Source organism: Loxodonta africana, chromosome 3 (assembly GCF_030014295.1).
Source record: "Loxodonta africana isolate mLoxAfr1 chromosome 3, mLoxAfr1.hap2, whole genome shotgun sequence".
In the NCBI taxonomy this organism is placed as follows: domain Eukaryota; kingdom Metazoa; phylum Chordata; class Mammalia; order Proboscidea; family Elephantidae; genus Loxodonta; species Loxodonta africana.
In genome coordinates, this window is record NC_087344.1 from 27082479 (window position 1) to 27106293 (window position 23815).

The following is a 23815-nucleotide window of genomic DNA, read 5'->3' on the forward strand; positions in this document are numbered from 1 at the left end:
TTACCAAATACAGTTTTCTGGCCACAGAGGAGAGAAGCATTCATGAAGAGACAGGAAGGGGAGGTTGAGAGGGTACAGGGCCAGGCGCAGGTCTCTACAACTTTCACATGTCGGGCTAGCTTCTGGAAGGCTGAAGTCAGGGTATATGGGCAGGTGAGTGTTGGGTAAGTCTGAAGGAGGATGGAGGGCATGGTGTTAGTCCCTGTGACTGGAAAGGGGACGCCTCAGTTCCCATCTTGCGAGCCCCAGAGAGTCCGAGTGCAGGTGTATGCATGCGCATGTGCGCGTGCGCATGCACACACACACACACACACACTTATACATGTGCATGTACACACATCTATGTACGCATACATGTACACACACATCCACACATGCGTGTGCATGCCTTCCTGAGGATCCTCCACCTGGACCTCTGAAGAGCTGCCTTGACCCTGACTTGGCCATGATGCCCCCCGTCCATGGGTCGTTCTGGCCTTGGGCCTTTAGAAAGCCCCACCCCCCACATTTGATAATTTAGGGGATCTCAGGAAAGTCTGGCCTCAGGACACAGCTCAGGGCAGAGCCCCTGGGACTCAGATGGTAGGGGGTGAATGGGGTGGGTAGAGGAGCCGGGGGGCTGCAGGACTAGGGCCTTGGGGTCCCCTTTGGGAACCCTTACTGGGCACAGGTCCCCTGAGCTGGGTTTGTGGGTGACTCCCACAGGGTGTTTCTAGGGGAGACTTTGCTCACGCCTCTGACCTCACAAGGTCCCTGGGTGGCACACATGATTTGTACCTGGCTACCAACCAAGAGTTTGGAGATTCGAACCCACTCAGCAGTGCCAGGGAAGAAAGGCCTAGTGATCTGCTTCCTTAAAAATTACAGCCAAGAAAACCCCATGGAGCACAGTTTTACTCTGTATCACACGACATGGGGTTGCCATGAGTCGGAATCCACTAGATGGCAATGGGTTTGGTTTTTTGGTGGCCTCACAGGTGCTCACTGACCCTCTGATCATGGGAATCACCAGGCCTACTGCTGTAGAAGGCCTGGGAGTCTGTATTTGGGTGTGGGGTGGGAACTGAGGGTACACTGCCCTGCCCCTGAGCCAGGACAGCTGGCAAGGACCTGGTGAGTTCCTTGCCTTTGGCTATCCCTGGCCTGGTGTGGAGGCCTGGCTCTGCGAGGTCCCTGAGGGCAGGGGCTTGTCTGCCTGGTGCTCTGCTGGGTCCAGGCGTCCAGAGCTGAGCTGGCACCCACACAGCACCCAGACATCGCAAAGACTGGAGAGCTGGTGGCTGGAGAATGATGGGTTGCTCTCTCTCCGCCACTTTTACTCCCGTTTTAAAAGCATCTCCTTCCAAGATGGCCAAAATAGACCCCAGGGTGACTCTGCCAAGGGACAAGGACCAACTTCAATGCCAAAGCCCTTGATTCAACTTTTTTTTTTTTATTTTTTTTCTTTTTTAGTGTCATGCAATAATTCACAGTCCCAAGCCCACAGTTTTCAAACAAGGTAGGAAAAAGGAAAAAAGAAGCAAAGGAATCAGTGTTTTTTTTTTTTTCTTTTTCTTTTGTTATTTCAAGCAGGACCAAATGTCAGAAAAAATGCTTCTTTTCTCAATCATTAATTTTTTGGTCCTTTTTAAAATTGTTTATTTTTTTAAATTGATTTCTGCAGGCAGTAATAGTAGGGTTTGGTATAACCAGCAAGCACTCCTGTGTGTGTCTGAGAAAGTGTGGGGGATGTGAGTGTGTGTCTGGTGGAGGTCTGTGTGGGGCGCTGTGTTTCCACTTCGCTTCTGGCTCCTTCTCCACACACGGCCACCAGCTCCCGTTCAGCAGGGAAAGGAAAGATTCAATTGAGATGATAAAACTCATCAATAGCAGCTATTTTTTCTCCCCATTTTTCTTTTTAAAAATGTTTTTTTTTTTTTTTTTCCATTTTTCCCAAGGTTTTCCAAAAATGGCTGAGTTAATTCGAATCCCTTGGCGGTGTGGTTTCTCTGCCCAAAAGGCCCCTGTCGTGCTTTCTCCAGCAGGCGGCTGCTCAGGAGCACAGGGCCGGGTGGGGGCGACGTCACTGCCCAGGGGGGTCTTTTCAGGCCGAGGGTCTTTGCAGGACACCCTGGTGTCCCAGCCAGCCCTCGTGCCTCCAGAGTCTGAGGTCTTCTGGTAGGTCCCCTCCTGGGCCCTCCGCTGGGTGAGTGGCAGCGAGGTGGATCCCGCGCCCGCCACCCCACGGCCTCTGCGCGGCTCCTCTGGGTGGGTGTGTGCGTGGGGTGCGTGGGGGGTCGGGCGGGCGCGGGCGCCACCTCGCCCGGACTTAGCACCAGTCGTCCTCGTCGGTCTCGCTGTAGGGTTCGTGCAAGCCTTTCCGGGAGCCCGGCCCGCGGGGCCTGGGCAGTCCTTGGGCCGGGTAATAGCCGTTGGGGAGCCGCCGGCCGTGCCGGGAAGGCGAGGCGCAGGCCGGGCCCGCGGCCCGGGGAGTCCTGGGCGAGCGCCCCGCGCCCGAGGACGTGTGTCGCGCGGGGGGTGGTGTGTCGTAGGCCCCGCCCTCCTCACGCCTGCCGCCCAGGCCGTCGGCCTCGTCGTAGTCGTGGTAGTAGCCGTGGTGCCGGGGCCCTGGAGGCCCCTCGGACGTGTGCGGGCGGGGTGCCGGCCACCGGGTGTGGCGACAGGACCTCGGGGACTCGCTCCGGGCCGGGCCCAGGGCCCGCCGCTCCATCCCTGGCGAGCGGCTGCTGCCGCGGCCCCCCGTGGGCGGCCACTCCCCGGCCAGAGGCTCGGCCGCGGGGCCCGGGTACCTCCGTGGGCCGCTCGTGGCCGCACGGCCTGGCCGCGCCACCTGCTGCTGTTGCTGTGGGGGCCCCAAGGCGCCGGCCTTACGGATCACGGGGGAATAGGACACGTGTGGCCGGGGGGTGGAGGGGGTCTGGGGAAGCTGGCGGCGTCCCCGCCGCGGAGTGCTGGTACCAGATGTTGAGGGGGCTGGGCTTCCACTTACGGAACTACTGCCCTACACGAAAATTGAAACAAAGGAAATCAAAAAAAAAGATACAACAAAATCAACCAGAAAGAGACGGGAAGAGACACAGAAGACAAGAGGGAGAAAAGGGAGCGGAGGAGAACCAAAGGGGAACAGAGGAGGGGGCAGGAGGAGGAGGAGAGGGGACACAGGACATTGGAATGGAAAAAAAGGAGAAAAGCGACAGCCACAGGGAGGAGGAGGGGAGTGAGAGAGACACGGAGGGGAGAGTCAAAAACCAACACAACAAAGTGAAAAGAGAAATGAGAAATGGAGTTTTGTAAGTTTCGGGGTTAAAATAGCAGAAGTTTCAAAAATTACTCACAGGCGTCCAGAGGACAGAAATCATAATTGAAACAAAAAGGGAAGCTGAGGTTAAAGGAAAGCAAAGACAGCAGGCGTGAGCCGAGAGGACCAGCTGCCAGAACTCAAACGTGATCCACAACCAAGGAGGAAGCAGCTGCGGGCGGTGGCGGGAGGGGCGCAGGCAGCAGGGAGCTGGGGGCAGAGTTGGGAGCCAGGTGACAGGGACAATGTCCACTCGCCTGGGCCCCCTGGCTTGGAGAGCAGGCCTGGGACATCCCAGTGGTGGCCAGGGTCAGAGGTCACAGCCTGGGGGGGGGGGCCCTGCCTTGGGTGGAGCCAGACCTGGCTGCTTGCTAGGTGGGGCCTCCTGAGGTTGGGGAAGGGCAGCCCCTGGCACCCAGCCATCCGTCCGGCCCAGCCCGGGGCACTGAGGGCACACCCACCTGCCGGTGTGCCATGTGCTCTCGGCCCTCGCTGGGGGAGCGGGACCAGCGCTGGTCCCTGGCCCTGGCCCGGCTGTGGTCGGGCCGCTCCTGGCTGTAGCGCTCCTTGTCAGGGGGCGGGGGATGGTGGTGGTGGTGGTGGTGGTGCTGGCGGTGCTTCCTGTCCTTGGGCCGGCCCCGCTCCTGGTCTCGATCCTTCGATGGAAGGTCCCCGGACTGAGTGGTCATGCTCAGGTCTGTGCCCAAGCCTGGGCCAGGCGGGAGTTAGAGGGACAGACAGATGGCCGTGAGGAAGGTTGGTATAGGATGCACACACAGGAGCCCACCAAGAGGGTCCCTCTGTCCCCTCTTCCTCGAGGGATGTCCCGAGTGCCAGGCCCTCTGTCTTCCCTCGGTCCTGACCCCAACACCACCTCCTCCTTGCTCTCCCTTCCTCTCCCCCCTTAGAGAGCCTTCCCCCTCTGGGTTGGGCAGGTGGGCCCACCTGTGTCCACGTCGGTGTAGCGGCCCAGGGAGCGCTCGGAGGCACGGTGGCCCCGGTCTCGGCGCCGCTGGTGGTGCCGCTGGTTCTCCTCTGGTGGCACCCGTTCCAGGGAGTAATCGTCCAGGCGCCGGGCCTTAGGGCCCAGCACTGAGGCCGAGCGCTTCATGGGGCTGGTGTCTGAGATGGTCTGGGGGGACAGCATATAGGGCTGAGGGTCAGGAACTGAGTGGTCCCATCCTTCCCTCCCATGGCCGCCTGGCCCAGGTTGGGCACCTAGTTGGGGGCAGGGAGTGCCCGGGAGTGACCATCTGGGGTGAGGCCCAAGGGGTGCAATGGGGCCTGGGTTCTGATGCAATCAGGACCCTGAGGAGCCTGGCCTGCCCGCTCTAGGGGTCACACCATGGGGGTCACAGACCCTGTGTCCCCAAAGACAGTGCTTTTCCTCCCTGGCCCATTCCAGGTTCTGGTCAGGAGGCCTGTCTAGTCACCCCTCATTGCTTCTCAGACCACCCACTGAGGTCACCCTGGCTCTGGGGACCCCTCTAGGGATAGGCTGGCTGGCTGGTGGTAAGGGGGTGACCTTTTGGGCTCTCCCCCATCCTGGGTGCAAACCTGGTAGCCCCATCACTGGGCAGCCTCACTTCCCATGCAGTCAGGCCTGCAGCTCAGGGCCAGGCCCCTGCACCTCAGCTCCCTGTTCCCTAGGCCAACTAGGAGGCTGTGCTCTCCCGACCAGCCAAGTCTAGGGAGCTCCTGAGGGGCCACCTGGCATTGAGACCCTAGGGCTCGGTCTCCTCATCCTTGGCCTGAAGCTGGGAGCCCTCGTGTCCTGCACCCCCCAGGCAGGGCTTGCAGAGAAGGCCCATGGGTCTCTGCATAGGCAGAGGAGAGAGGAAGACAGGGCTACACCCCCAGGGCCTGGCCCAGCTGAGCTGCTGGTGGCATTGCCCAAGGAGGAGTTTGAAGGGCCATAGGGCCAGAGGGACTGCAGGGCAGGGGGAGGAGTCTCTGAGAAAGATGTGCAGGGTGGGCCAGGTCTCTCTGGAGAGCTGGTCCCCCAGCTTGGGGCTCTGAAGGGGGTGGGGGAGCCTGCCCTGCCATGGCACACACGGGCACACAGAGGACACAACACACAAGGATGGGACTCCACAGAGGGGGTGTGTCTGCAAAAAAAGGGTGGGGTCTGAGGAAGGGAGAAGATGACAGGACTTCCACGAGGGGGGTGGGGAAGAAGAGGGGGCCGGAGCCGAGCTGGGCGGTGGGTGGGTGTGGTACATACACTGAGGTTATTCCCACGTGGCCGGCCCCTTCTCCTCTGTCACAGCCCCACAGGATGGTGCACACAGAAAAAACAGAAAGAAGAAAATAAATATAAAAGCCAGAGGGGAAGTCAGGAGGTGGTGGCATGGAGGCAGTGCCGGGAGGGGAGAGGAACCTGAGACGGGGTCGGGGGGGAAAGGGAGAGAGGAGAGAGATTAGAGTCTTGGTGGGTGGGTGCCCCTGAACTGGGCCGGCTGCCCTCCCATAGGCACAGGTGGGCACATGGCAGCTGAGATCAGAAGAGACAGACAGGAGACACAGACAGATGGCAGAGGCACGAGACCAACAGACGGGCTCCAGCTGGCACTTGCCCAGCCCCTCCTTGGGCCCAGCAGCTCAGCCGGGTGATGGGACTAGGAGCCACATGCAGGCTGGGTGCCCCAGGTTCACAGCAGCCAGAGGCCTGGCCCTTGGGCGACCCTGGTCCCCAGGAATAGCACAGCCTTCCACCCCGTGCAGATGCCATGGCACACCATGAAGGAAGCTCGCCCCCCAGCCAGACATGCTGCCCTCCTGGGCCAGCACACTGCAGCCCTCAGGCAGGGCGTTCTCCTCCCTGTTCTCGAAGCTCCTCGGGGTGGTGGTGGGGCCCCCGGGCTCTTGTTCTCAGGCTGGGCAGGCAGCCAGTCATGCTTCTGGCAGCTCTGTCCCCCGTGGCCTGGGGCAGTGGGATCACCAGCCTCCCTGCCTTTCCCCCCCTACCCTCTGCAGCTGGGTTAAGCAGCCACATAGAGACACGCATCAGGCACACAGCCCTGCTCCCCACAGCGGACCCCACAGAGACCAGACAGGAAATACGAACCCCAGCTGCCCACAGGCCCACCCCAGACTCTGCCCTTAACCCCTCCTGCTACCAGATCCCAGGACCTGCTGATTTTCCTGAGCAGATCCACACACATGCGTGTGTGTGCACATGTGTGTACGGAGGTGTCTTGCCTGCAGTACTCACTCAGGCCTGAACAATCATCTCTCACATAGTCCTCCACACCCCCCCCCAAACTGCGGAGAACCCACTCAGCAGTGACCCGCCTCTGTCCCCTGCCACACAGGCACCCCTCTGCTCCTCGGCTCAGCCCTCCATTTGGGAAGGGCTAAGAGGACGAGGCCTCAAGTGCTCCAGGTGTGGTGGCAGGGCGTGCACGCTGCTGCTGAGGATGCAGAGGCCGGTGAGGAGGGTGCCCTGGGCTGGTAGAGGAGTCCAGCCCACAGGGTGGGGGTCGGTGAAAGCCCCTCACCTGGTTCTCAGCAGGGAGGCGGGGCATGGAGGCGGCCCGGGCCTGGCCTTCCATGGGGAGGTAGTGCTCACTGTCGGAGTAGCCATCTCTGCCCATCTCTCGCATCTCCACAGACTGCGGGGAGATGGCAAGGTGGTGAGCCCCAGAGCTTGGCGCCTGGACCCCAGGGTCTGGCCCTGCTGGCCTGGTGTCCATGGAGCAGCCCAGACGCTGATCTCCTGACCTGCCCAGGCTGGGGATTGGGGCATGGTGGGGGGGACAGAGGCACCTGAGAGTTGGGCTGGCTGTTGGGCATGTCGGTGGGTGGCCCCCGCTCCGGGCTCCATGTGCCCGTCTTCTGGAACATCTCCTGGGCCCGCTGGGTCACCCAGGATGGGCTCTCCTTGATGCCACCTTCATGGGCCATCCTGTGTGGGGGGCAGAGGGAGGATGGCTGTGTACTTTTGGGGGTTCCCTCTGGGGACTGGTGTCCCCCACCCACCCCCACCCACAGTGACACTCACAGGCCTCCTCCTGGGTCCAGCTGAGTGGAGGGGAGGGCATTCTGGCCAGGCCCACCCTCCTGCGTCGGAGATGGGGGCTCCATGCGCTGGAACATGAGGGGTGTCCGGTTCTAGGGCACAGAGGGCAGTGTGTGTGCACAGGGTGGCAGTGGGGACAGGGGACAGGTGGGGGGCAGTGCCAAGCCTCTCAGTGGAATGTCAGGGAGCTCCGGCTCCAGGGGAGAAGACCGTGGAGGGGATGCTAAGCACCCCCATCTGGGTTGAAACCCCGGAAGTCATTGCTGACACCTCCAACACCGAACTCTCAGATCTGAGCCATTAGCCAGTCCAGTTGACTATCCTTCCAAGTCTGTCCAGACTCTGCCCACTTCTCCCACCTCCAGAGCCCCTGGTCATCTCCCACCTGGACCAGCACAGTCTCCTCCCTGGTCCCCGGCTCTGCTTTCGCCCCCACAGTCAGTTCCCTCCGTGGTGCTAGAGGGCACCTGTTACCACTTGAGTCAGATCAGGTTCCTCCTCTGCTGGGAACCCTCTATGGCTCCTGCCTCGCTCAGGGTGAAAACGCACATCCTCCTGGAACCCACAAGGCCCTAAGTGACCCACCTCATCAGCTCACTACCCTTATCTCCTCCCACTTTCCTCCTTGCTCACTCTGTTTGACTATATTGGCCTCTTCACTGTTCCCCAAACTCACTAGGCACGGTTCAGCCTCAGGGCCTTTGCACTGGCTGTTTCCTCTGCCTGGAGTACCCTCCCCCAGATCTCTGCTTGGATCACTGCCGCCCCTCTTCCTTCATCTTTGCTCAAACATCACCTCCTCAGGGAGGCGCCTGGCTCCGACTCTATCCCCACCCCCCTGCACTCCCTCTTTCTGCTGTTTCTCTCACAGCATCCACTGCTCTCTAATAGGTGGTATCACTTAGTCCTCTGTTGGTGTCTCCTCGACTGTACCATCCGTGAGGGCAGGGACTCTGGTCTGTTTTGCTCACAGCTGCCCCCCCGGGCCTAGCACAGTGCTTGGCACACAAGCAGGTGCTCAGATAGTGCTGGCTGAATGGATGAATTAACCCAGGATATGTCTCCTTGGCCGGACCCCACTTTTCAGTGACCTGTCCTGGGCTTGGCCACATTCCGGTCCTGATTGGTCTCCATGGTGATGAGGAAACCACTGTTTTCCACCTGGGCCCTCCCAGAGCCATGGGCTGTGGAGCGTACCTGCTCCTCGCGCATGGCCTGTAGCTTCTTGGCCTTGCTTTGCCGGTAGTACTCCATGATCATCATGGCGGCGTAGATCTTCCCCACCGTCAGGTCCGTGGCTGGGGAAGGGTGAACTCACCGTGGGCAGGGGGCCTCTTCTGGCCCTGTTCCCGGCTGCTCTCATGCCCTCCCCAGGCCTCCTTGTTTCCCCCTGCCCTGCCCAATCCCTCTGGCAGGTCGGAGTCCAAGGGTGAGGCTGGGAGGCTTGGCTCTTACACTTATGAGGTGTGACCAGCAGGTCCAGTGTCTTCTGGGACAGGTTGGGCCAAATGGCCATCATCTCCTTCCGTAGCTCAGCATCCATCTGCTGCTTGTCAGCTCCACCTGCAACATGGACACAGACAGCCCTGAGCACCTGCCCAGGCAGCCAGTGCAACTGTGCGGCTTTGCCTGGCCTCTGGGCCCACCATGTGGCCAGCAGATCCTGCTGGCCTGGAGCTCTGGAAAGCAGGACCACCATTGTCCTGGTCCCCACAGGGTCTCCAGTGCCCCAGGGACCAGGCCCAGGCTGCCTGGGAGATTCCAATATTGGGAGGGGCCAGCCCACCTGGGGCCCAATCATGGCTCCTACTTACAACTCAGACAGGTCACCCCTTCCCTCTCTGTGCTTCAGTTTCCACATCTGTGAAATGGGGATGATAGTACCTGTCTCACCAAGTCATGTGTGTGCTGCCTGGATCAGATGATTACCACAGCGAGCCGTAGTCCAGAGACCTGGGCTGGGCCAAGGCCCGGGGAGGCTGGGGCACCCTGGAACTTCCCCCCCCAGCAGAAGAAGCCTCTACTACTCCCCCAGTTTCCCCTCCCAAGGAAGTGCCCTTTGCTAGATCCGACCCTTAGTTGCTCACACAGCCAGGTGGTCATTCAGGCTGTTGGCCAGTGTTCTAGTCTCTCCTGCCATTAGTGACGGGAGGGTGGGCCTTGCTGGCCCCTTGCAGTAGGCTGGGTCCAGTGAGGTGTGAGCAGTGACATGTCACTGTGGGGCCAGTGTGGCACCCTCCAGAGTTCTCTACCCCTCTGGCACGGCAGCTGGTGACACTGCAGACAGTGACTGCTCTGTCAGGCACAGTCTCTAAGTGACTCTGATGAGCAGAGCCCCTGCCAGCCCATGAATGGGACACAATGGGCATGAGAAATGACCCCTGTCAATTGAAGCCACTGGGACCTCGGGGCTGTTTGTTACAGTGGCACCGCTGGCCCCGTGCTGACAGATCCACCAGCCTGGCCCCATGTGACAGGCCTCCAGCCTGTGTACCTGGGGATGGAAGGGACACTAGCCAAAGCCTGTCTGGCTGCAGAGCTAGAGCCTCAGCCTGAAGAGCCCCTGCTATGTGTCAGGCACCCACCTGGAGTGGCTGAGGTGTGGGAAAGGGGCAGGGCACTCAGGGGTGGGGGCTGGGGGTCTACTAGGCAGCATAGAAGTATTTCAGCAGCCATCATGGCTGTCCTGGGCACGCTGCTGTGCAACCCCTGCCCAGGCAGCCCTAAGATCCACAGACATCCTCATCAGCATCTGCCGCCCCTCCTTGGGTTGCCTGGGAGCCCCTGCTGGCAGATGTGCTTCACAGCACAGACATCTGCCAGGCACTCCTCTAAGCACAGAAGCTTTCATTGTGTCCTGACATGGCTCATGAAACAGGTGTCTTCATGGAGGGAAAAGTGCTTTGGAAGAGCCCATTTGTCGGCGTGCAGGGAAAGCCCCAATCCTATTCTAGAACAGAGATATCGAGGTGATGGGGACTGAGCTGTTCAGTCCCTGTCCTCTCCTGTGTAGACCAGAGCAGGCACCTCTGCCCTGGTCCCCCAGCTCTACCCTCCCCCTCCAGTCTGTTCGTCTCTGAGCACCTGAGTCACTCGTGTCCCTCCTCTGCTCAGAACCCTCCATGGCTCCCACCTCACTTGGAGCAAAAGCCCAAGCCCACCCATGGCCCACAAGGCCCTGCATGATCTGCCCCATCACCTCCCTGCCCTCACCTCCTCCCACTTTTCCTCTTACTCCCTCCACTCCAGTTACATGGGCCTCCTCCCTGCTCCTCAAACACACCAGCATTCCTCCCTCACCTCCTGGAGTGCTCTGCTCAAACCCTTTATGAAAGCAGTTTTCTTGCTGACCCCCTAGTGGAAACACTTCCCACCTGCCTTTCTCCTGCTTTGGTTTCTATCTCAGTACTTATCACCACAGGTTGTTGTCCCCTGCTCATCTTCCATACTAGAAGTGAGCTCCATGGTATCATCTGTCTTTTCACTGCTTGTGGCTGCATGGCCTAACAACACAGGGGACTGTGGTCACTGGGCCAAGCTGTGTGGGGATGGAAGTGGGACTGACAGAGGGAGTGGACCTGGTGACCGGCTCTCCTTCCCAATGGGCCTGGACTCAGGCTAGGTGGTCAAAGCTGTTGTGGGAGAATCCCCTTTGTGGTTGGGGTCTCCAGATCCTTGGTACCAACCTATAACAGATTTTCTTTCTTCAAGGGAAGCAGATGGAATGAATAGCTATGTCTACCACCTACCGCAGCTATGGGAGGAAGCCTGAGGACTTTGTCGACCCTTTTCAGAGAAGGTCGTCACACAGCAGGAACAGAAGAGAACATACACGCCCTGTTAAAATTACTTTCTATTTACAGCTTATATGTTTCCTGTCCCTAATGGAGAAGGGCAGACACCTGTTCTTCGTGTCTGAATGAGGTAAGAGAATTTGGGCAGGGCTGTCCATCTGTAGCACTGTGGGCATTTGGGTCAGCTCATTCTTTGTTGTGGGGGCTGTCTTGTGCATTTTAGGGTGTTTAGCAGCATTCCTGGCCTTGGCCCACTAGATGGCAGTAAAAAAAAAAAACCAACCCATTGTGTTGAGTTGATTCTGACTTATGGTGAACCAATAAGACGGAGAACTGTCCTATCTGATTTTCAAGGCTATAAATCTTTACGGAAGCAGACTGCCACATCTTTCTCCCATGGAGTGGCTGAAGGGTTTGAACCACCAACCATTAGGTTAGCAGCCAAGCACTTAAAACACTGTACCACCAGGGTTCCAGTAGCATTCCCCAATTATGATAACCAAGAATGTCTCCAGACAGAATCATCCCCTGTTCAAAACCACTGCCTTAGACTCTTTCTGCCTCAGGACACTAGGAGCTTGACATGCAGAAATGTCATGCACAATTTTTTTTTTTCCCCATGGCTCTAATCTTATGGAGGTAGCTTGCCAGGCTTTTCTTCCTCTGGGTGAATTTGAACGGCCAACCATTCAGTTAAGCACAAACCGTTTGTACCACCTAGGGACTTTTCATGCTTATTTAAACACTGGAAACATTATTAAATGGTTTCAGGCTGGTCTTCCTTTGGGCGGGGGTGCCATGCCATCCAGTGAAGGGTAACCAGCAGGCCTTGATTGTCCAGACCCCTTATGTTCTGAAGAAAGGTCTGGCCCTTGAGTGGCTCCTGGGAGATAGCCTCTAAACCTTTGGAAGAGCCTGCGTGATAACAGCGTCTTTGTTTACCCAAGGACTTGGGTCATGCCAGACAGTTTAACGGTGTGGTTTATGGTGGGGGGCTGTTATGGATTGAATTATGTCCCCCCAAAATGTGTGTCAACTTGGCTAGGCCATGATTCCCAGGATTGTGTGGTTGTCCATCATTTTGTGATCTAATGTGATTATCTTACATGTTGTAAATCCTAATCTCCTGTGATGTTAATAAGGCAAGATTAGAGGCAGTTATATTAATGAGGCAGGACACAATCTACAGAATGAGGCTGTATCTTGAGTTAATCTCTTCTGAGATATAAAAGAGAAAATTGAGCAGAGAGGAGAGGGACCTTGTACCACCAAAAAAGAAGAGCCAGGAGTGGAGCACGTCCTTTGGACCCAGGGTCCCTGTGCTGAGACGTTCTCAGACTGGGGGAAGACTGATGATAAGGGCCTTTCCCCAGAACCAAGAGAGAGAGTCTTCCCTAGGAGTTGGAACCTTGAATTTGGACTTCTAGCATCCTAGACTGTGACAGAATAAATTTGTGGTATTTCTGTTATTGCAGCACTAGATGACTAAGACAGGAGGGCCACATTTGACCTGTGGAGGGGCTGGAGACTGAATAACTAAGGTCAGCCGTGTGGGTGGCCAGACATGCCTATGTAACTGACCTGGACCTCAGGGCTTGGCTGAACTTCCCTGGTTGGCAATATTCTGTATGCACTGTCACACATCGTGGCTGGGAGAATTAAGCACTGTCCACTAGGAAAGGACACCTGGAAGCTCACTCCTGGTCTCTCCTGGACTCCACCTTATGCACCTTTTCCCTTTGCTAATTTTGGTCTGTGCCCTTTTGCTGTAATAAAGTGTAATTTTGAGTATAACGATTTTTCCGAGTTTTGTAGAGTTGTTCTAGAGAGTCACTGAACCTGAGGATGGTCTTGGGAACCCTGAAACACAGTATGTACCAGGAGGTGGGTACAATTTGTTAGACCCATTCTACAGACAAGGGAATGGTGGCAAGCAAAATTCTAAGGCTGCCCCCCAAGATTCTGGTTACTCAATCAAACACTAATCTAGGGACTGCAGTGAAGGCACTTTGCAGATGTAGTTAAAGTCCTGTCAAATGATCTTAAGATACAGAGTTACGGGTGGGTCTGACCCAATCAGGTGAGCCCTTTAAAAGCACAGAGTTTTCTCCAGCTGGTGGCAGGAGGGAAAGTCAGAGACAGTACCTGATGAACGACTGCTGGTTTGAAGATGGAGGGGCCACATGCAAGGACTAGAGAGCAGCATCTATGAGCTGAAGGGGACCCCAGGGACTGAAAGGAACCATTGAGGAAACAGGGACCTCAGTCTCACAACTACTAGGAACTGAATTCTGTCAACAACCTGAATGATTCTGGAAGCAGATTCTTCCCCAGGTCCTCCAAATAAGAGCCCAGCCTGGCTCTTAGGGGTTCATGTGAGTATGTTCAAGCTCTAATCCCTGGTACTGGTGAATGTGACCTTGTTTGGAATTGGGCCATGGAAGATGTAATTAGTTGAGTTCATTAAGGTGGGCCTTAATTCAATGTCACTGGTGTCTTTCTAAGAAGAGAAACACAGAGAGACAGAGGGAAGACTGCCATGTGATGACAGGGATAGAGATTGGAGTGATGTGGCCACAAGCCAAGGAATGCCTGGGGCTACCAGAAACTGGAATAGGCAAGGAAGGATCTGCTAGAGATTTCAGAGGGAGCATGGCCCTGTCGACATTCTGAATTCAGACTTCTAGCCACCAGAACTAGAATAAATTTCTGTTGTTTTAAGCCACCCCGTTTGTGGTACTTTATTATGGCCACCCTAGGAAACTAATACACTGGATGAGACCTTGATTTTGGACTTGTAAGAACCTGGGCAGAGAGCACAGTCAAGTTCCTCCAGACTTCTGACCTACAGACAAGACTGTGAGCTCATCAATGGGTATCTTTTAAGCTGCTAAGTTTGTGATAATTTGCTTCCCAGCATAGGTAACTAACACAGGAACTGAGGCATGGAGAGGGAGGGGTCGCCTTGAGGTTTATGGCAAGGAGAGGACAGGTGAGAAACGATTGTGATCCAGTGGAAGGTGACTCCTCCTGACTTGATGACAAGGACACTGGTGCTCATCATCTGTTTCCTCATCTCCCTGGGCTGGGACCTGAACCAGCTGATTAGCTTCCATCAGGCTGATGAGGGAGACAGCCTAGGTGGGCAGAGCAACAAGATGGCCAGAACCTGGGCCCAAATGATGACATGCACGGTGCTTCCTACCTGGTCTGGGCTGTTCACCTTGGCTATGTTGCATGAGAAAGAAAATTCCACAGTGTGCCAGTCCATGTCCCACTTCAGCTGCCTCCTGAGCCTCAACCTTACTTTTTGTGCTTTTTCCATGCTCCCTTTGGTGCCTCCCTCCACTCTGTTTGCAAACATCTCACCTGCATGTTTCCTGGTACTAAAAACACCTGCCCTCAACTCGCCTCCCCATGCTGTCTCCTCCTAGAGGTGCCTGACTCCCTTTATCCATGCCTTCCCTGCCTCCCCAGCAGCTCTCCTCTGTGAGTTCCCTGCAGTGGTCTTCGCTCCTCTGTCCCTTAGGACCCTAGAAAGAACATGAGTCGCCAAGGCTCAGCTTCCACCCTTGGCTCCTGCTTCTTCTGATCTTGACCTTCCCAGTGGCCTCAGGGGCTTGAGCCCTGGCCCCTCCCAGGTTTAGCCCCATTTCCAGTGCTCTGCTGGACCATCCACTCAGTCCTCTGCCAGCTCTTCTCCCCACTGCCTCCTCTCTGGTCCCTGTTTTCTCTCTACCAGGATCAGTCCTGCTGGTGGCCATGATGCCCTTTCTCCTGCTCTCCGTCAGCTACTGAGTCGCATGGAGTCCCATCTGGGCAGGAGGGCCCGACCCTTCCACCAAAGATGCCCTGGCCAAGGGGACCAGTGATGGCCCTGTCATGGAACCTGCCAGTCACTTCTTGATCCTTGTCTTGCTTGGCCTCTGGGCGTCATAAGATGCAGCTAAGCCCTCCTCCTGAAAACACCCCCAAGTGGCCTCCAGGACCCACACTGCCCTAGCCCACCCCGACACAGTGACCGGCTGTGGGCTTCCGGATCTTCCCAGTTCCTGTGGACAGCGTGCCTGGTCCCTGGTTCTAACACCTGCCTGTGTCTGATGCCTCCTGATGTTCTGTCTCCAGCAAAGCCTGGACGTCCCTTCCCAAACCCTTGCTTGCACTGGTCTCCCTGGGCCTCGTCCAGTGGCTTCTTCCTGCCCTTTGTCTCTTCCCTATCCTCAGATGCTTGGCCCAGACCCTCAGTTGTCCTTCATTCCTCTTTCCCTCATGCCCACATCCAACCATCAAAGCTGCCATCCTGCCTCCCCTGGGTTATGGCCGCAGCGTCTGCCCTGGCCTCTCGCAGTCTCTTCTCCCCACAGAGGCCACGGGGGTCGTCATCTGACAATGTAATCAGATCAGTCCCTCCTCTGTTCCCGACCCAGAGCGGGTCCCACTGCACTCAGAGTGGAAGCCACTGTGACCTGGCCCATGGGGCTTCCTGCTACCCATCCCACCTCAGGGTCTTTGCACCTGCTTCTCCCCCTGCCTGGGACACTTTCCCCCAGGTAACCAGTGGCTCACTGCCTTACCTCCTTCAGAACTGGACATGTGTGTGCTGAACAGTGAGTGACGAGGGAGGGAGGGGGTGCAGGAGCAGTGGCTCCTCTATCTCAGGTGGGCGGAAGTAGACACTTGGCTGCCTCCTGGCTGCTGGAAGGCCCTGGTTCCACATCACCCCCCTCCCTTCCTGCCCCTGCCCTTACCCTTGGCAATCTTGATGTCTAGGGCCGTTCGGATCAGTGCCATGAGGGTGGAATTGAAGTGGACGGTGTTGTCATCAGCGACCGGCAGGTCCATCCGCAGAAGCCTCTACAGAAAGCCAGAGGCTGGACATCATTCCCAGGCACCCCTCCCGGGTCCCCTGCAAGCCAGACACCACCCACTCAGAGGGCCCCAGGAAGAACTCTGAGGTCAGTGGCTGAGGTGCCCCCCACCCTATGACCTGCCCCAGTGCTCCAGCAGCTGGTCCCTCTTGGTGGCCGGGCAGGGTGGACACAGGGCCTTTCCTGCTTCCTGGCCTGCACTCTTCCCTCTCCCACCAGCTGGGTCCTAGAGCCGGCATCCCCAGCCTCCTCAGATCTCACCCAACCCCGGAGTTCTTCTGGAAGGCCCCATCTGTTCTGACTCCAAAGAAGAAAATGCGTGCAGGCCCGGTCCTCAGCAGCACATGCAGCAGCAAGCAGAGGGCCACGCCCAAGGCCGCCGGGGCCACCGGCTGCCGCCACCCCACAGCTTGGTCCAGATCAGGACAGACCAGATGGGCACAGACCACGGCATGCCTGAGAGCAGCGGCTGCAAGCAGCAGTGGCCCCCCATGGCGGGCCCCTCGAAGACATGCAGCGAGCCTGACACAGAGCAGCACAGACGGCGCATGCAGACGGAATCTCGAGACTCATTCATAGCTCCGTGGAGAGTGTATCTGGGGCCATCCGGGGCCTGGCTCTGTGTAATAACCGGGGAGGGGTGAGGGGCATTCCACGGCCCAGGGAAGAAAGACTCCCTGTGTCCCAGGCAAGGGCTCTGTCCCTGGTGCTGGGGGGTGTGGGAAAGGGTGCTGGGCTGGTGTACACCAGCCCAAGTGGAGGGAGCATGGGGTGGGGGTGGGGTCCGAGGAGATTCAGACACATGTCAGCAGGAAACAGAGTCGGAGACAGGAAGGGAGATGAGAAATCTAGAGTGGGACACAAGGGGGTAGGAGGGCTGAGCAGGGTGAGGAGGGAGGCAAAACAGAGAGAAACACCCACAGACGGCTGCCGTGCGCAGTTGTGCAGGTTGCGGACCGCACAAAAGGCTCCCAGTCTTAGAAATTGTGGATTTGTGAATTTAATGTGAGAACTTCCCAGCTGATGGCAGAAAAGTGTCTTGTTCTCACCATATTAGTGTATTACAACTTTCCAACAGACAAAGGGTGTCCTGTGGAAAGGGTGCCTTTTTCAAATCCAGACAAAGATGCCCGTGAATCAGTGCTGGCCCTGTACACGGAGGCTGGGCGGGGAAGGGTTCACCCTCCCTCTGTCTTGCACATACACATATACCCTGGCAAGCAGAGACCAGAAGGGACAAAAGGGAAACTGGAGAGAGGAGGGACAGGTGCGGGGCGAGGGCCACTGTCCCCGACCTCGACTGGGAAGGGTGGTGTGACGAGGCAGACATACCAGGTAGGGCATGAAGGGAAGAGGAGGTTGTGGGGTGGGGGGAGGATGGGGCAGCTACAAGAGACAAGAACTGCATTGACGGAAGGTAGAAGGACTCACACAGACAGGGTGGGCCAGGGTGGAGGGGAGAGTGGGATTACTGGGCAATTGTTTTTGGGGGGCGTCTTTTCAAACTCATCCCTGAACTTCTTGTGGAGGAGTTGAGGGAACAGAGCGTCTGTCCTTGGGTGCCAAGGAAGATTCCAGGGCAGGGGCCTAGAGGGGTGACCTGGCCTAGCCGCCTGGCGGCAGGCCCCTCACCCTCCAGCCAGCATGCACCACCCCGGTCACCATGGTGCCTGCCCACCCCGGGCCGTGCCAAGGCAACGTGCATGGCCTGCATCGGGTGCCGCGGTCCGGGGGTCCAGCTGTGGCCCGCCTGCCCACTCTGGAACAATGGAGAGGCATGTTGGGATGTCTTGGGGAATGGGTGGCATAGGGGCGGGGCTGGGAAGCAACTCCAGGGGACCCAGGGCTGTGGGGAAGGGGTGGAGAGGAGAGGCTCTAAGGGGCTACTCAGGAGGTCTCATATCCCCCAAGGTCCTAGGTCAGAGATCAGCTTCAGGTGTGTGTGGGGGGCCAGGATCCAGGACTCAAGATACAAAAGATCCAAGAAGTAGGGCCAGGGCCTCGCCTTCTCTTGTGGCCAAAGCCCAGCAAGGCGCCTGCTCCAGCCTGGGTGTGGGGGCCGCTCTGGGAGGGCAGGGGGAAGGCACAGCCTTGACTCCCGGAAGCCTGCTTGTGTCCAATTTGGTTTCTGGGCGGCCAGGTTCGAGGGGACCTGGGGGCTCCCCTCCCCCTCCCCCCGGCGTGTCGGCCATAATGGAGTCTCTGAAAACACGAAGACACTCATCAAAAAGGACGGACACACTGTACTGATTAGAGTTAAGGGGGGTCATGACCAAATTTACTCAAGGAGAAAAGAAAAAGGAGGAGGAAAAAAAAAAAAAAGAGTAAGGCTAGAAAAAGAGACTTGGCTGGCTGTTTCCAGTCTTAAAAATCCCCAGTGCCCAGCAGGTGCGGGTGGTCGGCAAGGGTAGACTACCTGGTAGGCCACTCTGGCCGGACACTTCTTCCCCAGACCCAGGGGCGGAGACATGTGTCTCAGCATCTGATACATGTCCGGGTAGGGCATGCGGCCCCTGGCAGCACCGAAAACAAAAAGGGGGGGAACGAAGAATCAAAGGAAGGGCGAGAGGGGAAAAGAAACAGAAAAAAAAAAAAGAGCCGAAAAAATAGAGAGAAAGATGTAGAGAATGGTAAAATATTTCAAATAAATGGAAAAGAGGAGGAAAAAATGGAAGAAAAGGTAATTAAAAAAAAAAAAAAAAGATTATTCTACTGCTCATGAGCAGAGAGAAAGAGAAAGAGACAAGAGAAAAGTCAGGTTGCATTTCTGACCCTGAGCTACGTTCTGGTGGGACATGGAGCCATGCTTAGGTTAATTCGTCTTTTTACCGTTGGGTCAAGTTCTCTGGTTTGGCTGAGGCTGGTCTCTGAGGGGGCCTAGGAGGTGAGGAGGGGCTGGGGCAGCAGGAGGAGGACTGGGGGCTTTGGGAGGTGACGGGGAGGGGGAGAGTGGCGGTGATGGTGGAAGGGCCGATGCAAAGTCACGATCCCCGGGATGTGTCTGATTTGGGGAGTGGTGGAGACCCCGGGATGGGCAGCTTCAGCTAAGAGCAAGCAGAGATGGCTGAGGGGACGGAGAGGTATGTTCCATGCTTCATCGAGTCTCTGTGACTGCATTCTGTTGGCTAAGAGAGTTTTCTAGTTTAACGCAAGAGAGAGAGATGGCTCTGTTTATATATATATATATATATGAAATATATATATTGAAGAACCCCAAGCCACACTCATTCCATTGATGCTAGCAGGTTTTAGTGGAAATCAAACCTTGCAAGCAACCCTATGAGGACATTTCTTGCCTAAGCCGAGAGGGGGAGATATTACTCGCAATAAACTGTACATATCCTTATAATGAATCCGACCACTGAAAGGAGAAGAAAGGGGGTTAGTGGCGGTGTGGGCTCGAGTCACATCCACACCGGCTCCCGTGCATGCAGCAAGGTCAGAACACCAGGGGCCGGGGAGCCGCTGGCTTGCAGAGTTAGGGTGACTTGGGACAAGTGAAGGTCCTGGATACGTTCCCAGATACTTGCTGACTTTGGGGCTGAGCATTTGGTCGGGGTGTGTGGGAGCTCTGGGCTGGGGGCAACTCCCACAGGGCACTCTCTGCTCCTCCCTCCTCCACAGTCTACATGGCCTACACTTGGGGGCTCATGGAATAGAGGACAGGGAAACAGCATCCCACTGCTGTGACCTAAAATCAAAAGAGGAAGAGTTAGGAACCAGCCAGAAGCCAAGCCCCAGACTTGCGGCCTACCCCAGCCTCACGGGCTCCTGGAGAACTTGTCTGGGGCTGCAGGAGTGGTAGGAGCCAATTCCTCCCCACCTGCCTTCGGAGGGTTCCCCTCCAGCGCTGAGGCCAGAGGAAGACAGGACTCATGCAGCTGAGGGCCCCTAGTCATGCTCCCTCAGGCCAAGCCCAGCCTGAACTGGGATCCTCAGCTAGTGGTTTGTGCCTCTGAGTGCCTCCGAGTCTGGCAAGGGCTTGGTGCAGAGACGGCACTCAGTATACGAGCACAGAGTAGAGATGTCCCTGCAAAAACCACTGCCTGCCAGCAGGGAGAGGGCACTTTGGTGCCTGTGGAGATGGGGAGAGCTCACTCTCTTTGTGGCCATGAAGATCCAAGGGCCTTGGGGCACCCAGGTTGCAGCTCACCTTGCCTCTCCACTTTTCCTGCACTGCACTTGAGCCAGCACTGTGGCTCTGCAACCACCCCTGGACTTGAACGACCAACCACTCTAAGGCCCTAGGCTCTACGGGAGCTGAGCTCTGCCACTCTGATCGCCTTCTGTGAAGGGAGCTAGGCCGATCCCTCTTCCCACACACCCAGGAGAACCATGGCTGAGAGGCCTCCAGCTTCCTCTCTGAAGCTTAGCCTGGCTAACCTATCCTCCCCATCTGTAGACCTCACACTGAAAGGCAGAGGGAGACTCATAGGAGGCAAGGGCTCCATAGAACTCTTCATAGTTGACTCCCTCCCTCACTTCCCAGAAAGCCTGGGGCTTGAATAGGAATGGTACCCAAAGTGCTTAACCCAGGGTATGCAAAGGTGCTGACTCACACCTTCCCTCTGGACCTACCCCTGTAAGATCCCCTCTAGCTCCCCTAGGTGCAGCTCCAGGGAGAGGTACGAGACATGGCTGGGAGACTTAGGGGGACTTCTTACCAAGCTGCGGGGTCGTACTCAGCCCAGACACGCACGTACTCATCCAGGTGGTGAGGGCCCAGGATGGAGGAGTCGCGGGTGAGGTACTCGAAGTTGTCCATGATGACGGCGACAAAGAGGTTCAGCATCTGTGGGCACCCCAGGGGCCAGGAGGGAGCGGGGAAAGCAAGGGCAAGAAAAAGAGGGAGAGATACCCAAACAGACGTACACAGAGGCCCGGAGGGAGAGGGGGAGAGAGGGAAGGAGAAAGGAAGGGAAAGAAGATGGAAAAGGGAGAGAGAGACAGGGAGAGAAAGAGATGGTATGGGGGGAGAGGAGATATACACTCATGCAAGGAGGCCCAGAGAGAGGCAGACAGGGAAATGGGGGAGAGGGAGAGGAACAGATAAAGACGGAGACAGAGAGACACAAAGAGACAGACCGAGAATGATGGAAAGAGACAGTGAGTCAGAGAGAGGGAGGGGGAGGCTATGTGAAATGGAGCCCATGGCAAAGGGACCACCATGATTCCAAATTGTTCCATACCTGCCACCCCCGACCCCGCTACAGGGCCAGATTGAGAACCCCATGTAGGGTAAGAGCCTGGTTTTGTTCTACGCTGTATCCCCAGCCCCGGCACAAAGTACTCGGCAAATATTTCTTGGATGAATAGGTGGGTGGGTGGAAAGATGGGTGGAAGGGTGGAAGGATAGGTAGGTGGGTGGAATGGTAGGTGGGTGGGTCGATGGGTAGGTAGGTGGATAGGTAGGTTGATGGGTAGGTGGGTGGATGGGTGGATAGGTGGGTGAATGGGTAGGTGGGTGGATGGGTGAGTAGATGGATGGATGGGTGGATGAACAGGTGGGTGGGTGGGACAGTAGGTGGGTGGGCTGATGCGTAGGTGGGTGGATGTGTGGATGAATGGGTTGGTGAATGGGTGGGTGGGTAGATGAGTGGGTGGTTTTTCCTGCCCTTGTCTGCATTTTTTAGCATCTTTACATGTGCTCTTCTTCCAGTCCTTAGCACACGGGAAGCTTGCATTGGTCTTGCATCCAGGACTTGGCATATACTGCTCCCTTAGTGGACAGCATGATTTTTGTCTTCCCAACACTCCTTTTCCCTTTGGGTAGCAGTGCCTGGCACTGTGCCCCCTCAACCGGTATACTTAGATACTGTAGTTATATGAGGCTGACCCCATTTCATGGCTCCAAAAGTGGTGGTCACATAACCCAGGTCTATGATTGGTTCAGGAAGGGGTACATGACCGAAAGCGGCCCAATGAGAGCCTTTCCTGGGATTTTTGTTGAAGCCTCTGGCAGCCATCTTGTTTCTGCAAGGACAGAGTCTGAGAATGAAGCTACTGTGGAGGCAAACAGCTGAGAGATGATGGGGACCACTTGCCTGGATCCAGCCTCACCTGGACTTTTCAGTTACACAAGTCAGAACTGTGCTTTGGTTGTCAGTTTCAGAAGAGTTTCTGATACTTGCAACTTGAGTTACTTGTAAGCAATTCGGACTAATATGTGATCTAATTCCTGCTCATGTTATTCCTGGTCACTGACCCTGCAGGACATTCTTGGAGATTTCTTCGTCCCCCAGTCTGAGTCTTCTCCCCATCAAAGCACATATCAGACAGACTGTATTGCTTGTCTGTTCACTTGTCTGCCCACCACCACTGCGAGTTGTGGGAGAACTGTAGTCTTTCCTATATCCCTGTGCCTAGTATAAAGTCGGGCCCTAGTAGATGTTTAATAAATGCTTAAACATGAACATAACAGGTGCTTAACAAATGACCTGCTATCCTAGGTATCTCTAACTTTAGTGACTCCATCTTTAAATCACCAAGGCACGGTACTGATTGAGCACCTGCTGTGTGTCAGGCGCTGTCCTAGGTTCTGGGGATACCGCAGTGAGCAAAACAGAAATCCCTGCCCCTGGCGGGCTCATACTCTAGTGTTGTAAACACCTTTTGGGGTTCTCCACTCACCCAGATGGGTTAATTATGAAGTCTTATCCTTGTATTCACCCACAGCTGCTTGGACGAGGGTGGCTATTTGACCAGGGGGTGGGCTGGCCCATTCAGAGTCTCTCTTTTGAGAATATGGAGCTGCATGACAGACCCACTGGGTCAGTAGCAGCACATGTGAGACAAGGGAGACAGTGTGAGACTGAGGCTGTGGTCTCTTTGGTGTGAGGCTGCTGGTCTGAAGAGGGAGGATGTGCAGGGCATTTGTTGACAGATTCTGTGTTGCTTGGATTGGGAGTCAGATCACAGCTCCACACACCCTTGGCAGCTGGCCTCTGGTTCACCCTGCCAGTGGGAGCCACTATCAGGAGACCGGACCAGGGCAAGAAGGGAGAAGGGTCTCCTTCTGCTGCCAGTGTGGGCTCTGCAATTGTCCATCATCAACAGACAGTTCAGCACCAGCATCCCTTGGAGGCCTGAACTCTGGCATGGCTCCAAAATCTGGCCATGCAGCACCTCCCTCGCTGAGGCCTGAGCCTCAAACACATGGGGCCGTCCTTTGATCTCCTGAGTGCTGATAACATTCTCTCTTCCTTTTACTTCTCCAGCCCTAGAGACAGTAGCTAAGGAGCCCTGGTGGTATAATGGTTAAGTGCTTGGCTGTTAAGCAAAATGGTGGTGGTTTGAACTTACTCAGTGGCTCTGCAGAAGAAAGGCCTGGTGATCTGCTCCCCTAAAGATCATGGCCTAGGAAACTCTACAGGGAAGTTCTCCTCTGTCTGTCACGTGGGGTTGCTATGAGTCAAAGTCAACTCAATGGCACCTACCAGCAACAAGATGGGTGGGAGCCACCTTCCTGCAGTAAGTAATCCCTGCTGACTTCAGTGGCCTCTATGTGCTCTTTCAACCCTGTGTAGCCAATCCCTGCATTCAGTCCCCTCTGACTGAAATACCTAGATAAATTCTGTTCTTCTGACTGCACTCTGGCTGATACGGGGAGCGTGAGGCCCAAAAGAGATTTGCAAAGATGAGGCCCCAGAGAGACTACAAGGGAGTGAAAGGACATGGAGCAAACACTTCCTCTGATTCTTGATTTCTTTTTCTTTCTAGACTCTTGGTTTCAATCTTTTGTCAGTGTTTCCTACCCTTGGGTCCTATAAACTTCATTTTCTTTCTTCTGACAGATTTATCTGGTGAAAATGGATTTCATTTCTTGCAAAACCCA

At 56.2% G+C, this 23815-nt stretch overlaps 1 protein-coding gene across 1 annotated transcript in view; it reads right to left on the reverse strand.

The window, feature by feature from the left end:
* Positions 1-1884: 1884 nt before the first annotated feature.
* CACNA1A (calcium voltage-gated channel subunit alpha1 A) overlaps positions 1885-23815 on the reverse strand; it is a 134222-nt gene continuing 112291 nt past the window's right edge. The window contains exons 31-41 of the mRNA XM_064280777.1: positions 20646-20773; positions 19246-19342; positions 15862-15967; positions 8775-8882; positions 8517-8617; positions 7302-7411; positions 7067-7205; positions 6799-6912; positions 4244-4430; positions 3760-4007; positions 1885-3001 (exon numbers count right to left, since the gene is read on the reverse strand). Coding sequence (XP_064136847.1) covers positions 2309-3001; positions 3760-4007; positions 4244-4430; positions 6799-6912; positions 7067-7205; positions 7302-7411; positions 8517-8617; positions 8775-8882; positions 15862-15967; positions 19246-19342; positions 20646-20773 — 2031 coding nt within the window. The 3' untranslated portion in view covers positions 1885-2308. The remainder of the gene's footprint in view (positions 3002-3759; positions 4008-4243; positions 4431-6798; positions 6913-7066; positions 7206-7301; positions 7412-8516; positions 8618-8774; positions 8883-15861; positions 15968-19245; positions 19343-20645; positions 20774-23815) is intronic.